Consider the following 16,712-nt stretch of genomic DNA (forward strand, 5'->3'; position numbering starts at 1 on the left):
CGTTAGAAAAAGTTTAAGTTTAAAAAATTTGGCTCTCAAAAGAAATTTCAATCATTGTACTGTTGATATTTGGCTCTGTTGACTAATGAGTTTGCCGACCACTGTCCTGGGAGGAGTGGGCTGCTGATGTCCAGTGGGTGTGACCGCCAAGAAGCCGGGGCTCCTCACATCCACAGCCTACCCTGTGTCCAAAGTCCCTGTCCTGGATGCTTTGGGCACAGCCTCTGGACCTGCTGAAAGAGAAACCTCTGAGTCCAGTGCCTGAGTTATTCATCTGCCATTTTTGATGAGACCCACTGAAGATTTTAAGCCAGGAAGGAATGTGATATATTTGCATTTCAGAAAGAGCCCTGTGACTACTGCGTGTGGAGGACAGATGAGGCGAGGTGTGGGAGAGACTGGAGGTGAGGAGGCAGGTCCATGGGCGCGATGAAGGGGCCTGGGGAATATTACCGAGTTGTCAGGAGGCATCACTGCCTGGGGGACTGAGATACAGGTGGGAGGCTGAGGAGGGAGGGGGTTAGGGGGGAGAGGAGACCTCTGGCTTGAGCACCTGGTGAGGGTGGTGTCACTGGGGTAGGCCTGGGAGGAGGAGTGATAGGTCTGCTTTCAGCACATAGGTCAGCATTATCCTAGGGACAGCACCCAGCTCCCCAGAGCCCATCAGCAGTGGGAGATCAGGCCTGGGGTATAGATGTGGATTTGGGGGGCACTGGTGTTCATGGGGGGGGGCGCATTGTGCAGGAGGAGTGGGAGTGAGCTGTATCTGCCAGCGGCAGCCCTAGAGATGAGCATTTGGGAGAGGGCAGCACAGGGAAGGAGAGGGGAGATGAGACAGGGAGGGGGGAAGAAGAGGGTGCATCAAGGTGGGCCACTGGGGCTCAGTCCCACTGGGAACCTTTGAGAGACTGGAGGCTCAGACGTCCCATGTATTCCTCTGGAGGGGCAGGAGGCCCACCTTTCATTGATGGAAGATTGTTCCTGAGAGATAAATGCTCTGGTATTTCCAGTCCCAGCATGTGCCTGGGCCTGAAAAGGGCCTCAGACAGGGACTCAGGAAGCTGCAGGAGCTGTAGGCAGGTGATCTTCAGGGCCAGTCAAGATATGGCCAGGCCACTGATGGCTTGCACCACTCTTTCTGCAAACAATCGTGTCTGTCTTCCAGCGGGGAGAGAGGAGCCTGTCTCTTTCATGAGCTGTGGAGCTGAGTTGTGGGCCAGGCAGCAGGGCTGGCTGTCAAGGGGATCCTGTCACACGGGGCTAAAAAGGCTTTTCTAGTATCAGCAAAGGCAGTAGAAACAGGAAACAAAAGTTGTTTAATGTGCAAATCATTAAAAAAATAATGATCTCACCCCAGGGTGTTCAAGAGCCCTAAACAGCTGTTAATGAGCTTACAGCAACAGCAGGAAAAGCAGCCAGCTGAGGCTGGAGTGGGGTGGGGCTGGAGTGGGCTGGGGCTGGGGTGAGCTGAGGTTGGGGTGGGCAGAGGCTGGGGTGGGCTGAGGCTGGGGTGGGCTGGGGCTGGGGCTGTAGTGGGCTGGGGCTGGGGCTGGGGCTGTAGTGGGCTGGGGCTGGGGTGAGCTGAGGTTGGGGTGGGCAGAGGCTGGGGTGGGTTGAGGCTGGGGTGGGCTGGGGCTGGGGCTGGAGTGGGCTGGGGCTGGGGCTGGGGCTGGGGCTGGAGTGGTCTGGGGCTGGGGTGGGCTGGGGCTGGGGCTGGAGTGGGCTGGGGCTGGGGTGGGCGGGGGCTGGGGCTGGGGTGGGCTGGGGCTGGAGTGGGCTGGGGCTGGGGCTGGAGTGGGCTGGGGCTGGAGTGGGCTGGGGCTGGGGCTGGGGCTGGGGCTGGGGCTGGAGTGGGCTGGGGCTGGAGTGGGCTGGGGCTGGGGCTGGAGTGGGCTGGGGCTGGAGTGGGCTGGGGCTGGGGCTGGGGTGGGCTGGGGCTGGGGCCTCCTCACCCTCCTGCCTGCCCTACACCCATCCAGTGCCTCTGCTTTGGAGTCACATGGCCCTGGACTTCTGACCTTTATACCTCCAACATATAGTGGAGCCTGGACTGGACATGTAGTCCCCACTCCAAGGAGGTCAGGGCCCTCCAGGCCATCTCAGAGCCTTCCACCAGGGCCCCGGGCAACTGGGCCCAGGCAGATGGTGAGTGGTATCCCAGGAGGGAGCTGCCCCTGTCCTGTTTTAACTGCCCCAGGTTAGCTTATGGGGGAGGGTGCCATTCTTGGGTTTTCTTCTAGGGGTGATGTTGGGAGTGGTTGATGTTGCGGGTGCCTCTGATAAGAGAGCAGGATGGGTGGGGTTTGCAGGGGTGGGGATGAAGGTAGCGATGGGTATAAGACAAATGCCTCCAGGCAGGTGGAACAGACACGAGTGGGTGTTGTTAGTGCAGGTGGGGTGGGCTATGGATGTTGACAGGAAGGGGAAATGTGGGCGTTGGTTGGTATAAAGGTGTGGATATTGGTGACAGCGACTGGATGTCAGGATGTAAATGGATGAAATTATAATAGCTCAGACTTTAGAGCACTTGTTATGTTCCCATCACTGCTCTGTTTTACATAGAAGTACTCATCTCATTTTTATAACAATCCCATAAGAGATATACTATTAGTATCCCCATTTTCAAGGGGGGAAAATGGAGGCACAAAGAGGTTAAGTATCTGCTCAAGGTCATTCAGCTGGTAAATGGCAGGGCAGGGATGAACTGGGCCGTCTGGCTCCAGAGCCCATGCTCTTGGTCCTTCCGCTCCTCATGGGACGTGGTGTGGCAGGGACAACGGGAGGTGGGTGGGCTGAGGATGGGGACACTCTGGGTGGGATGTGATGTCGAGGTGTGAACACGTGGGGCAGTATGAACGGATGTTGCTGCGAATGAGGCCTGGGCCCGTACAGGAGGGAGAGCATGTGTGCACTGGCTTAGGGTAGTGCTGGGCAGTCATTCTCAGACTTTAGCGGAGAAGCAGAATCACCTGGAGGGCTTGTTGAAACCTGGATTGTTTATGGTTTGGGAGGTCCAGGTGGAGCTTGAGAAGTGTTTTTCTAATATGTTCCCAGGTAACACTGATGCTGGTGGCCTGGGGACCGGACTTGGGAGCACCGGGGTCGGGAAGCACGCATGAGTGATGGCGAAGAACAGGAAGTGGTATTTTAGAGGGAGAGAGGAGGTGGGTAGAGTGAGACTAGAACTGAGAGTGACTTTAGAAGTATGGGATGTTGCAGCTGTAGGAAGAGTTCCACCGGAATGAGCGCAGGCATGACATGGCTTAGGTAGGCAGAGAGTAAGTAAGGGATGCCTATGGCCGTGGCCTGGGAAGCTCCTACGGGCCCCTCCAGGCTGAATCCCGTGCTAGATGGGGTTCTCGATGTGCAAAGGTGGCAAGACAGGAGGTCCCTCTTCCCTTGGGGTCCCTTAGGTGCAGAAGGTTTCTCTATGTTATCAGCTGTAAGTTATTGATCCCAAACAGGTGACTGCAAGGCCCCAGAGAACTTGAGGTGGTGAGTGGGGCTGAAACCTGTCAAGATAGGGTTTCCTCTCTTACTTCGGTCTGTCACTTACCATAGCTCTAGTACTGTGGTCGGCAAACTGCGGCTCGAGAGCCACATGCGGCTCTTTGGCCCCTTGAGTGTGGCTCTTCCACAAAATACCACAGCCTGGGCGAGTCTATTTTGAAGAAGTGGCATTAGAAGAAGTTTAAGTTTAAAAAATTTGGCTCTCAAAAGAAATTTCAATTGTTGTACTGTTGATATTTGGCTCTGTTGACTAATGAGTTTGCCGACCACTGCTCTAGTATGAACTAAAGTGTTGGAGGTGGTGTTGCGGCGGGGGGGGGGGGGGGGTGTCCTTCAAACTAAACACAGGAGCCCCCACCAGAGGATGGTCTCTTGGACTGGGATGAGAAACACTCAGGGGAAGCTGATGGAGGGATAGATGATTGGGCAACAGGCTGCAAGAAGGATAGTCACCAGTTTCCCCAGGCAGGGTCTAGGGGGGTGACTTGGAGCCCTAACTGACTGAGCCATGCCATGGGTTGAGTTGTGTCCCCCCAGAAAGATGTGTCCTCAATCCCAGTGCCTCAGAATGGGACTGTATTTGAAAATAGGGTTTTTATAGAGGTAATCGAGTTCAAATGAGGTCATTAGCGTGGGCCCTTATCCAACGTGACTGGTGTCCTTAAAAAATGGAGATAATTTGGTTACAGAGACAAACAGAGGAAAGACGACAGAAGACACAGGAAGGAGATGGCCTTCTGCAGGCCCCGCAGCGCCTGAGCCACCGGGGCTTGGAGAGAGAGTCTCCTCACAGAGCTCAGAAGGAACCAACGCTGCTCACACCTCGATCTCAGACTCCTAGTCTCCAGAACGCTGACAGAGTGTGTAGTTTGAGCCACCAAGTTTGTGGTTCTTTGTTCCAGCAGCCTCGGGAAGGGAAGCGAATGCACCACGATTCATGGAAGGAGCCAACAGGATGGAGCTAATGACTGGATGGGGCATTTGCTGTGGGTGGTGTCACTGCTGAGGGGCTGAGCAGTGGACAGCACTGGGAGGTGACAGAGGTGACTTCAGGAGAGGGGAATGTACTGGAGCCCAGCAGATGGCCAGCGGAGGACGCTCCAGGGGCCAGTGGGCACTCCTGCTTTCTCTGGGGATGAAGAACGGAGGCTATCTTCCAGACAAGGTGCCCCCGAGCTCTCAGTGGCCTTCTCGCCACCCTGGGCCTCACAAAGAAAGCTGGCGGCTCGCACAACACGCTCCGGCTGCTTGCAAGGGCTCGCGGGCCTCCTTTCTCAGGGGCGCGGAGCCAGAAGGGCAAGCAGGGATGTGTCTTTGGCTGTGAGAACTCCAGGTTCAGAGGAGCCAGGCATGAATCTCCACCAGGCAAAAAAGACTGCAAAAACCCTTTTCTTAATAATAGTATTTTATTGACAGTTATAAATATTTTCCATTTGTCCCCTATTTACAGTTGCAAAATAGTTTATGATATTAACTACCTTCACCCACCCTTCAGCATCTTTCTAGAAACTGCATGAAAATTGAATAGGAAATAGAAAGCTTTTTAAGCGGGGGGGGCCCACCAACCTGGTTCCAGGACTTCCAACCACCCACGCGAACAGCAGGCAACGTTGCAGCAGGTGCTACACAGTAGCAAAGGGGTGGGCGGGGCGGGTCCCGGCGGGTCAGGACGCCAGGCTCCTCAGGACGTTGGTGATGCTCCAGTGCTGGCCCGAACACTTCTGCAGCACCAGCTGGAAGCCAAACTCCGAGTCGTTGTTCTCCTGCAGCTCCAGGCAGCGCTTGGACTTGAGGTTCTGGATGGGGCCTCCCTAGGAGCCAGGGTGGAGAGTGGAGTCAGAGGGTGTACAGGCAACATGGGGAGGTCTGGGGAGCCTGAGGCCTAGCGGCTGGTGCCGGCTGGGACTATGTGTGCGTCTAGATGTCTGGGATCCAATGAGGCTACGGGAGGTCTGGGGCCTGCATTCCCACGAAGCCTCGGGCTCCCATCTCTGATGTGTTGGTCTCCTCCCTGAGAATGAACTTGTGTGTAAGTTTTCTTCTCAGAGCCCTAGCTTTTCCCTAGAACAGAGGTACCCCACCCCGATGTCCGTCTGCCTGGCAGGGATACAGCATGCTGGGTTGCTCCTACGGCTCCTATCTGGGGGTCTAAGCCCTACTCCCCATAACCATAGACCGGGGCCCTGCTCTGAAAAGCCTAGTTCCTTGGGACCACCCCGTGATTGGCCTGAATTTCAGTATCACCAGATCTCCTTCTTTTAGGGTCTGTGCTCCCAACTGGACCTCTAGAGCCATCAGTGCTGGTCTCAACCAAGTTCAGGCTCCTGGATTCTGTCTATAAGGCCACTGGGCTCCCTCATCCCCGGATATGCATGGTTTCCCCATGCTGCTGATGTTCTGGAATGTTCTGTAGCCATGCACACCCAGTTTATACCCCAAACACCCTGGGGCTGCTGGCTATGTGTAGGTGTCAGCATTTTGAGTATCTCTGAGTTATACTGAAAATGTGCTCAGCTGGGCTTTGGCCTTCCAAATGAGTGGAATTGCTTGGGCTGGGTGGTGGTCCATGTAAGTGGGCCCCTTGTAGCTTAATGGTACTTGAGTATATGCTAAAACTCACCTTTTCCTCAGAACCTACTGTGTTTCCCATCTCAACCATAACCAGACATCGTTGTGGGAAAGCTGGGCATTCTCAGTATATGTCCCCCTCTCCCCAGCATCTCATTAGGCACCGATTCCTGTCAATTCCACCTCCTTCAGGCCTCGTGACTATCTCCTTATCTCTATCCCTTCGTACTTGCCCTGATTCAGGCCACCATCTTCTCTCCCCTGACAACTGCATCAGCCTCCTCGCTGATCCCCTCCCCACTTCAGGAGGCAGGGAGTAGTGATCCTTTCAGATGCACATCTGGCCTAGAAGACAGAGCCCGGCTCTGTAGTGCATGCTCATAGCGTGGTGCTGCATCTCTCTCTGGCCCGGTCCCCCTCAACTTGCACACCTTGAACTGCAGTGATACCAAACTCCTTGTAGTTTGCTGAACCCATTTACATTTTCTCAGGATTCCTAGACTTTGAACAAGCTGTGCCCTGTGCCTGGGGTCCTCTTCATGCTCTGCTTCAGGCTACGCCATAGTCACTGAAGGCTCGGTGCCTGCTCCTTCATCCAGAGGCTTCTCACCTTCCACCTGACCCCGCGTCCTCCTATCTCCTCTCCAGTCCCCCAGCTGGCGCGGTATTCTCCATCTCATGCTTTCCCCCGCTCAGCACTTACTGAAGGATAGTAAAACTTCTTATTTACTTGTCTTTTTTCCCGCTGGACTGAGAGTTCTATGTTTTATCAACTTCTGTCCCCTCAACATCCAGCAAAAAGCTTGGATGGAACACGACAGGTGATCATTAATCTGGCTGTCATGACTTATATAGGTAAGAAGGGAATCGGTCACAGGACAGGGTGACCATGCTCAGGTTCGCCCTGGGCTGGCCCTGGCAGGCCTGGCAGCAGGGAGAGGGAGACTCTGAGCCCACCCCCAGCTGCACCCATGCCCATCCCAGTGAACAGCCCACTGTGAGCGAGGGAGACGGAAGTCCTTTCTGGAAGTCATCCCCAGTCTGCCACCACCATCCTCCTGGCAACAACTGACATCTCAAGAGCACATCGAGACTCAGTTCTCACACCACCTAGAAAACTGGCAGAATCTGCCCCAGCTGAACAGACACTTCCCTGCGACCCAACAACTCTACCTATAGCTATACAACTAGCAGAAAGGTGTGCACCACCGACAGGCACCCAGGTGCCTTCTGAAACATGATTTGTAAAAGCTCCAATCTGGAAACAACCCAAACACCCATCAATAGGAGGGCGGATAGGAAACAGCGGTGACTCACATCAAGGAATACTATGCAGCATCAAAAATGGAAACACTGGCGCTCTGCTCAAGAGGGGTGAATTTCACAAATATAACAGCAAAGGAAACCAGGCTGAATATATACATAATCCTACTTCTATAAACTTCCCAAGCAGGCAAAATGAAACCACAGTGTTCAAGTCAGGGTGGGGTTACCTTTGGGGTAGAGGGGGTGGCAAATGACAGGAAGCAAGAAGGGGGCTTCTGGGGTGCTGGTGGGGTGCTCTTTCTGACTAGGGTGGTGCTTGCATAGGCATTTACTTGGTTTTAAATAATTAAGTTGAGTATTTATTTTTGTACCTATATTTGCATGTTTCTGTGTGTATGTGTTGTTCTTCAGTTAAAAAAATTAAAACAAAATTCCAGCTCCTAGAAGGGACTTTGAGCAGAGGGTGAAGGAGGTGGGGGAGTGAGAAGCCAGATGGTGAAGGAGTCAGGAGTGTGTGTGTGTGTGTGTGTGTGTGTGTGTGTGTGTGTGTGTCGGGAGTGGGTGTGGGACTTCCCAAGGTCCAGTGTGTGGGAGATGGCCTTGCGGACGGCAAACCTCTTCAGAAGCATTCGAGTGAGTGAAGCATCCCCGCCCAGCCAGCACCTTCTCTGAGGAGAGCAATGACTCACTGCCCCTAGGATCACAGAGACATCAGGACAAAGGGGTAACTGAAATAGTGACCTCATGGGGGCAGCGGGGGGCGGGGGGCGGCGCGGCAGGTGCAGCCAGAGAGAAAACCACAAGGTTAGGCCCTGACAGGACAGGACCAGTGGCCATGAGACAGGGGGCTCAGAAAGGACTCATGTTTGGGAAGAGTCCCCATGTGGGAAGAGACTTTGAAGCCGATCCTCTTGTTCTCTCTGCAACCTGAGTGGCTCTATACTTGGGCCTTGGGCCCTTTAGCTCTGCATGTCCACCTGAAAGGACAGCCCCTGAACCAGCACTTTCTTTCCCCAGCGGCTCCTCCTAGGAGCATTCTTCTCCCGTTGAACTAAGATCCTGTCTCAGGGGCATCCAGAAAGGGGACCCAGAACACTCCTCAGGGTCCCATACTTGGGTCAGCTCCTGCTTCCCCACCTCTTCCCTTCCGACAGGGTGGGGTGATGTCCCCCAGTTCCATGCTTTTCCAAATTGAGTTTCTTATGGAAGAATTTTGTGTCCTTTTTCCATTCTGGTTGCCCTCCTTTTGTGTCACTCAGAACTGACCACAGAGCACAGACCACCTCATTTCCACTGGACGATAAGTAGGCTCTTGTAACACAGCCAAGGAATGGGCACTGTTGGTGGCCACACCACAGTCCCGAACCATGAACCACGCTGGGACTGTGGAGGACAGCCTCAAGTTGTCCTGTCAGAAGTCCACCCTGAGGCCCCATCCTGTCCCTCAAAGCTGGACTTTTGGACACAGAGGCATCCCTGTGACACTTGCTCCAAACAAGGCCAGCCCATGGCTCTGCCTGGCCCAGTTTCTATGGCTTCTGTGTGAACGCTCGCAGCCTCTAGGCCGAACACATCTGCTGCCCACCCACAGGCTGGGGCATGTGGCTGGTGCTTCTTCAGTGGGACTGTATCCAGCTTCTCCTGACGCTCCAGCATCCGGCCAGCCTGGTGGTCCTACCCACTGCTGGGATGCAGCGCAGGCAGGGCTGGGTGAAACCAGCCAGCTCTCTCATTCACGACGTCTGCTGGGGGTTCGGCACTCCAGGGGGTGAGATGGAAAGGGGACAGTGCTGAACTAGGATGCTTCTTTTCTGGTGGTCAGCTGTGTGGCCCTGGGCAGCCGCTCCACTCTTATGATTCCATTATCTCTAAAGTCAGATGATCACTTCTGTCCTGATTACTGGAGGATGAGCAGGACAGATGGGAAATCCCTTTATCAGCTACAAACAACAAACGGATATGAGGCTGTTCATAGAATTGGGTGGGGGCTCCAGAAAAAGTGCACAGCAAGCAGATGGGGCCAGACCAAGTGCCCTTCCATTCCACTGGAGATTTTGACTGCTCAGCATGTCCTCAGGGGCTGGGCCAGGCCAGGCCTTGCCAACAGCGGGGCTGCTTCAGCAACCCCTGGACCATGGAAGCTTGGAGGAACTGGTCCCAGACAGGAGGCCATGGGCCCCTCCTTTCCCATCAGCCACTCAGGAACATTCTGAGCCTTCTGCAGGGCACCATGCCAAGGCTGAGAGAGGAAGACAGGGGCAGTCTCTGAGAAGTAAAGTGTTCCTTCAGAGACTCAACTATGACATTTCCCAGGCCCTACCCTGGCCCAATCATGCCCTCGGCACCCTAGAGACAGGAAGTGTGGTGACCCTGGGGCAGAAACAGCCAGGGTGGCCTCTGGGAAGAATGTGGAAGAAATGGAGTGAGGCCAAGAGAAGGGTGGGGTGTGGAGAAGCACAGCCTCTGTGAGAGTGTGTGGGGCTGCAGGGAGGGCAGGGTGTGAGGCCAAGGAGAGCTCCCTATCTGGAAGCTCCGAAAGGAGAATCTTCTACAATGGAGTAGTCAGGCCACCCTGGGGGTCCCAATGAGCAGAGCCCAGGCATGCATCTTAGAAAGACATCTGGAATAGGGGAAGAAGGGCCAGGCCACGCCCTGGTACTAGAGCTAGCACTGGCCCCCGGTGCTATCTCCCTCCTGTCTTTCTTCTCAGACCTTGATCTCTCTCACTGAACAAACTATGGGGTCTTGCCTCTCTCTGGGAAGTTCCATTCACCACGAGTGGAAAGGAGCTGTCCCTTCCTCCACTCAGTCCCTTCCTGGTGAGTTCAGCCCCCTTGGGAGCAGCCTGGTGTTGCTACCAAATGCACCTCTACATGCAGGCTTTGCACCTGGGATAAAAGTAACAATAAGTTAACACTTACTTATCATATGCCCAGCACTGTATCAAATGCTTTGCATGCCCAATCTCACGTATTCCTCACAATAACCCTGAGAGGTGGAGATGCGAATTATCACCATTTTATAGAATTGGAGACTAAGGCTCAGAGATGTCAGGAGACTTGCCCAGGATCACATGGTCAGGAAGTAATAGAGATAGGTGGGGATCCCGGGAGCCAACCCCCTTTACTGTTCCCCACCAGAATAACTGGCCAGCCCACCCACCATTTATTTCACTCCCTGCCTGTCTCAAGGAAGTGGACTAGACTGACAGCTGTTTGTGCCTCAACACCTGGGGTCTTCTTGACCAAAGGGAAAATCACCTTGACCTCCAAGAGGCTCTGAAGAGACAGTCTGATCTAGTTCTTTTGAAGACTCTCTGCAGAGACATGTTTCATCCATCCATCCATCCATCCATCCATCCATCCATCCATCCATCCATCTGTTATTTAATGAATGCCTACTATGTGTCAGGAACATCAATGACCAAACAAGAAATAATCCTTATCTTAGTGAAGACTATTCTAGGAGGAGGAGCAAATGATAAGTTCTATAGTGTGTTAGAAGGTGATAGGCAGCACAAAAATGTAGAGCAGTGTGTGTGCATGTTTGTGCCCCCCTAAAATTCATGTTGAAGGCCTAATCCCCTATTTGATGGTATTTGGAGGTGAGCATGGAACCATCATGAATGGGATTATATGAAGAGACACAAGAGGGATGACCTCTCTCTCTCTCTCTCTCTCTCTCTCTCTCTCTCTCTCTCTCTTTCTCTCTCTCTCTCTCTCTTACCTCTCCTCCCCACCCCACCCCCAGCCCCCACGTGAGGACAGTGAGAAGGCTGCCATATGCAAACTGGGAAGAGGATTCTCACCAGACACTGCATCTGCTGGCACCTTGACTTTGGACTTCCCAGCCTTCAAAATAAATGTTTGTTGGTTAAGCCACCTAATCTATGGTTGTTTTGTTATAGCAGCCTGAATGGACTAAGACAAGCAGGGTGAGAGGGTTTGGGAATGGTGGTGAGGCAGGCTGCAATGGTGAGAGGTGGTCAGAGTGAGCCTCACTGAGAAGGTGAGATATGAGCAAGACGTGAAGGAGCGGAGTTAGCCCAGGGGATATCTGGGGAGAGTCCCAGGGCCCAGAGCAAAGCTCCCACACCAGCAGAGGCCTGGTGTGTTTGGAGAACAGCACAGAGGCCCAGGCTCAGAGTAGGCATGGGGGTAGGTGTACGAGATGAGGCCCAAGAGGTGAGTGTGGGGCAGGTTGTATGGGACCTTAGAGCCACAGAATGGACTTTGGCATTTTACCTGGTGATGGGGCCAGCCACTGCAGAGCAGGACTGACATGTTAACCATGTCACTCTGCTGTGTTGAGCATTAAGCGTTGGAGAGAGGAAGGAATCAGGGACCTGTTAGCAGGCTCTTGTCCTCACACCCAAGGCCAGCCAGCAGCCTCTGGGCCAGACCCAGGGCTCTGGGGGGCTGAGGCTTGATGCAGAACCCCCGCCTGGCCCCGCCCCCTGTGGAGGGTGCAGTCACTTGGTTTACTAGTCCAGTCATCTAAATTATTTGTGTAATACTTACAACTACAGGATCTGGAAACACATAATACTTTTAATTAAAGAATTTAAATAAGGGCAATTAAACCTGGCAGGAGAGATGCTGTGGCACACAGAGAGCTTAATTGGAAAAGGAACCAAATTAAATATGGGAACAGCATTAAAAACACCGAAAGCTGAATGTACAGACTTAAGAAGCCTAATAATAATCCCTCGAGCTGGGAGCCCAGCCCCCAGCCTAGTGCCTTCTCCTTCGGGGCCTCGCTGGAGTGGTGACTAGCAAGGGCATGCGAGGTGGTAGGAGCAGAACCCAAGGACACGGGCCCCTGCTCCCAGCCCTGCCTCTGGCTCCCCCTGGCCGTGACCCTGGCTAAGTGCTAGTCTGGGCTTCGGTCTTGTCCTTCGCAAAAGGAGCCAGAGCACTGGGGGCGCTGATCCTGTCTCCACCTGGAGCACTGACCATGTCCACAGCCACATGTGGTTCTATGGTCGTCCATCAGTCCCTGGGGCTGAGGCATTGAGAAGCTGACCCCAGATCGAACGGCCATGCACTTCCTCCCTGCCTCAGTTTCCCCAAGTGTGTGTCTGTGGCAGCTCGGGGTGGAACAGCTAGCACCAGACTAAGCAACCTGGCTCCTCCTGGAGCTGAAGGCTGAGTAGATGGGTTAGAAAGAGCTCCTAAAAGGCCTGTTAAACCATAGATCAATGGGCTCCACTTTTCTGATCCAGGAGGTCTCCAATGAGGCTCCAAATGCATTTCTTTAAATTTCCCGGTGCTGCTGGTGGTGGTGGTGCTGGTCCGGGGACTACAGAAGGGACCTCAAACACTATCACCTTGTCCCGGGAAAGGGCTGGGCCCAGCTGCTCGCTGGCACTGGCCTCCCTGAGGAGCAGGATTCGGAGCATCTGGCCTGAGCTCGCGCAGGTCTCACGGTTGCGATCGCCAGGAGGTCGTGTGCGGACTGCATCCTGTATGCTCTGTTTATTTCAGAGCTCCCCTTCCACTCTCCTTTCTAATTAAATTTCCATGGGCAAGTGGCCAGGCGGGGCTTTGGCTTTAAGCACAGTGGGCGCAGGTGTTTCCAGGTTAAGCAGTTTATAATCAGTAATCAAATACTTGAAAGCATAGGTGGGATGTTAGTGCTGGTTACGGACACCTGAGATTAAGCCATTTTGGAGGGGAAAGGGGTCTCTCTGGATCATGAATAGCCAACGCTGCATTGACTCAATAAGCTCTTTGGTGTTTGTCTTTCTTCAAGGAGACTTGGTGGCCGAGGGAGATGGGCCCAGGGTTTGTGGTGAAGCTCCAGTAGACTGAGGATGGCGCAATGGCAATGTCAAGTGTGAAAGGAAAAGTGAGGCGGGGGTGGGGTAGGGGGGAGGGATGAAGACAGCAGGATGGCAGGAGGGAGTGTGCTAAGGAGGCGGGAATCCAGCCAGTTCAGGCGCACCTGCGACGTGGCTTGGCAGACCCAGCCCGGAACTGCCATAGCTGCCATCCACTGGCTTTCCAGAGGTGAGACCAAGGCAGTATGGGCCCCACATTTGACAGAATTCCCACATTTGACCTTGGACAAATTATTCAATTCTTCTGTGCCTCAGTTTCCTCATCTGTAGAATGAGGATAATTAAAGTACCTAATGACATTATCATGGGGATCAAGTAATCTTTATAAATCAGTTACAATAGTACCAGGAACATAGTAAGCACCATATAAATGCTTGATAAATACATTTCCAAACCTCCCTGAGGTCTGCATGGTGGGGAGCTGAGCCATCGCACCTGGTCCTGGCTCCTGATCTCTGTGGGGTGAACAGGGGGGGAAAGGGGGTGCTGACTGCCATCTGCTAACGATAACTAAGAAAACAGCCAGGGCCTGAACAGATTTTCGCCAGTCCCCAAACTGGACAGTTCCACACTTGCCCCTTCATGTGACATGGAAATGAAAAGCTGTTTTATTCCAAAGCCACAGTGAAATACCCGACTAGTCTTTCTGCTCAGCACAAAAGGTTCTCAAAGTTGGACTTCCTGGCAGAGCGTGTTGGCTGGAGCGGGAGAAAGTCAGAGCTCTTCCCCCCTTGTGTTGGGAAATTCTTTGGCAGAATTAGCGGTGCTCCCTGGGAAATATGCTCTGCAGATAGGTTCTGTTCTGAGTGGGGTACTCATCTTGCATCAATTTATCAAATTGGGCCCCACAAATCTGGGCCAATTGTCCCTGGACAGGCGGGCTTGACTCTGTGCTCAGCTCTCCTCCCGTCAGTCTCCTCATATTCTGGAAACTCTCTTCTCTCCTGGCGTTAATAGAAACCTCTTTTTGTCCTGGATGTTCCTCATTTAGAAAATGCATACATACTGCACTGAGAAGGAGGCAGCACAGGGTGGAGGTGTGGGGATGGCCGCCGATGGAACACTGATCTCTGTGCCCTTGTCTCCCAGATGGGCCCTGCTAATGTTTCCACCAAAGAACCTGGCAGCCAATGGGAGTGGCGGCACACCCTGGGCTGGGGGGCAGCATGAACTACACTCTGGGTACCCGACGATTCATCAAAGCCTCCTGTTTTAAAAGATTGTCATACAAATGTGTACTCCACTCCATACCGTCCGTGCACACACTTGTTTTAGTATAAAACATCTCCACCTCCTTGCCTCCCTCCATCTGGAGTTACAGTAGAGGGACAAGTGCACATTGGCCCTGCGACTTTGAGCACTCCACTTAGCACATGCAGTTGGGATGCGCCACCACCTACAAGTGTTTTCTGTAGGAACTAGGGGTTTCCAACTGAGCAGGGCGCTCTGACTATTACATTGAAATGTCCTTGAAGTACAGTCGTACTGTTTTTTGTTTGTTTGTCTGTTTTTTTTTTTAATTTTTAATTTTCAGCATGCATGCATGCAAGGAGGACCATTGAAGGATTTTGTTCATCTTTGGGTCTCCCACAAACCTAGCTCCTAGCACATCAGAGGCCTTTAATTAATATTTGTGAGCTGTTAAATCAGGGACTCCTTCCTTCAATCAATAGCACACTGGATGTCTGCTCTGTCTCAGGCTTCTCAAAAGGGATTGGAGATTCTGAAAGTGTAAGACAGCCCTGACCTTCAGTCTACTGGCTGACAGAAGACAGGGGCAGGGAGTAAAATAACAATTCCATAAAGTGGGGTAAACATGACCCTCAAACAAGAAGCTCAGCTCATTTTCAAATGCATGCTGCTTTTTACTAAGGCAGGGCCAGTGGGGTTTCTAGGTGGAAAAGTCCTTCTCAGGACTGCTATCTAACTTCAGCTTAGAATGACAGAATTCCAGAGGTGGCAAGCCCTTACAACCATCCAGCCCAGCTCCATTTAGAGCTGTATAGCTTCAGATGGCCTGCCCAGTGTTCCCTCTTCTCTGAACTACTAACCTCATGTCAGGACAATTCTGACTATGAGGAAGCTGTCCTGGGGTGGTCTTGGATTAATAAGCCCCCTTCACAACTACCTCCACTTAACCCATCACTACTTCCAATAGACTTAAAATGACTCTCCAAGTCCTCCCAACAGCTGCCTGGCTCCAGGCCCCGTGCCAACCATTCTTCTCTCACGGGGAGAATGGAGCAGCCCCTTAACCTGCTTGCCTGTCTGCAGCCCCTTTTCTTCCACCCCACGTGTACTCTGCTGCCAGAGGGACTCAGACCCCATCACCACAATCCATTGCTTAAGAACCTCCCTTAGTTTCTCCCTTTGCTTTTAAGGTGAAGTCTAAACTTCTTAGCATGGCTTCCGACGACCACCGTTATCGGCTCAAACTTACACTTAAGTCTCATCTCTCTTATGCCCCATTGAAAACTCTAAATTCCACCCACACTAAACCTGATTTCTATTTCTCAAGTGTGCTCTACTTTTTCTTGTCTTTGCCCAGGCGGAGCCTCTGCATGGAATGTTCTTCTATCTTTCTACACCTGGGAACTGTCCTACAACTTTCAAGATCTAGATCAAACAAGCCTCGAATGTTTCCTGAGTTCTGTCAGCCTGGGGTCCCAGAACACCCTCCCCCTCCTTTCTGCTCTCATCACCCAGTGTGGTGTGTGTTTACATGCCCATGAGCTCCTCCAGGGCAGAGGCCCTGTTTGACTTACATCTGCATCCCTGTTGCCCAGACCCCTGTGCTTCATAAATGTTTGATGAATGACTGAAGGAAAGAATGTTTATTATTGGAAAATTGCTCCTTAGAGCTGTGTGCATCCGTGTTGCCAAGAGATGTTTTCGTCAAACCTGGTTTCTCAGTGTCAGAATCGAGCGCTATCCCTGTTCATCCCAAAACATGGGAAATTCAGAAGGGCTTCCCAGGGTTAGAGGAAAGGCATTAAACAGAAAGTCAGGATATGAGATGGAACACTAAGATATGCAAATGCCTATCTTCTTTGTAGGCGAACGGAGGAGAATTGCACTAGATTATTTTGAAATTAATTCAGCCTGAGTGTCTGTGGAGTTTAAATGCAGCCCTCAGGGGAGTAAATAATGCAGACTGTCAGACTGTGCAACCGGAAAGGAGATTTAAAATGCACCACTAAAAGCTCCTTTCAGCCCAACTTCTGCACCGGAAAATTCTAGTTGGTAGGATCCCCAGGAAATTTGCAAAGATTAAAACCTGTTGCAAGAAAACATATCTAAGCACACGACTTTAGTTATTTAAGAGTCTCCCAACATCCTCTGGCCTTGTCAAGAGCAGCTCTTAACCACTGTGGGCTTGGGGATAGGTTCCAGGTTGCTTGATAAATATTGATCATTTTGCTTTAAACAAAAATTTCACAAATGTTAATTTTAAAATATCAAGTAAGAGTAGCTCTCTGGATTTGCACATAGGGATTTAAAAATATCATTTTCAAACAGTTTTCTT

General features: G+C 52.4%; 1 protein-coding gene across 2 annotated transcripts in view; it reads right to left on the reverse strand.

Annotated features, from left to right (window-relative positions):
* Positions 1-4,904: 4,904 nt before the first annotated feature.
* GALNT18 (polypeptide N-acetylgalactosaminyltransferase 18) overlaps positions 4,905-16,712 on the reverse strand; it is a 299,887-nt gene continuing 288,079 nt past the window's right edge. For both annotated transcript variants that reach the window (XM_080642299.1, XM_080642300.1), the window contains one exon: positions 4,905-5,321. In XM_080642299.1, the coding sequence (XP_080498425.1) occupies positions 5,175-5,321 (147 nt within the window). In that variant the 3' untranslated portion in view covers positions 4,905-5,174. The remainder of the gene's footprint in view (positions 5,322-16,712) is intronic.

Source organism: Plecotus auritus (assembly GCF_963455305.1).
Source record: "Plecotus auritus genome assembly, chromosome: 9".
NCBI lineage: Eukaryota > Metazoa > Chordata > Mammalia > Chiroptera > Vespertilionidae > Plecotus > Plecotus auritus.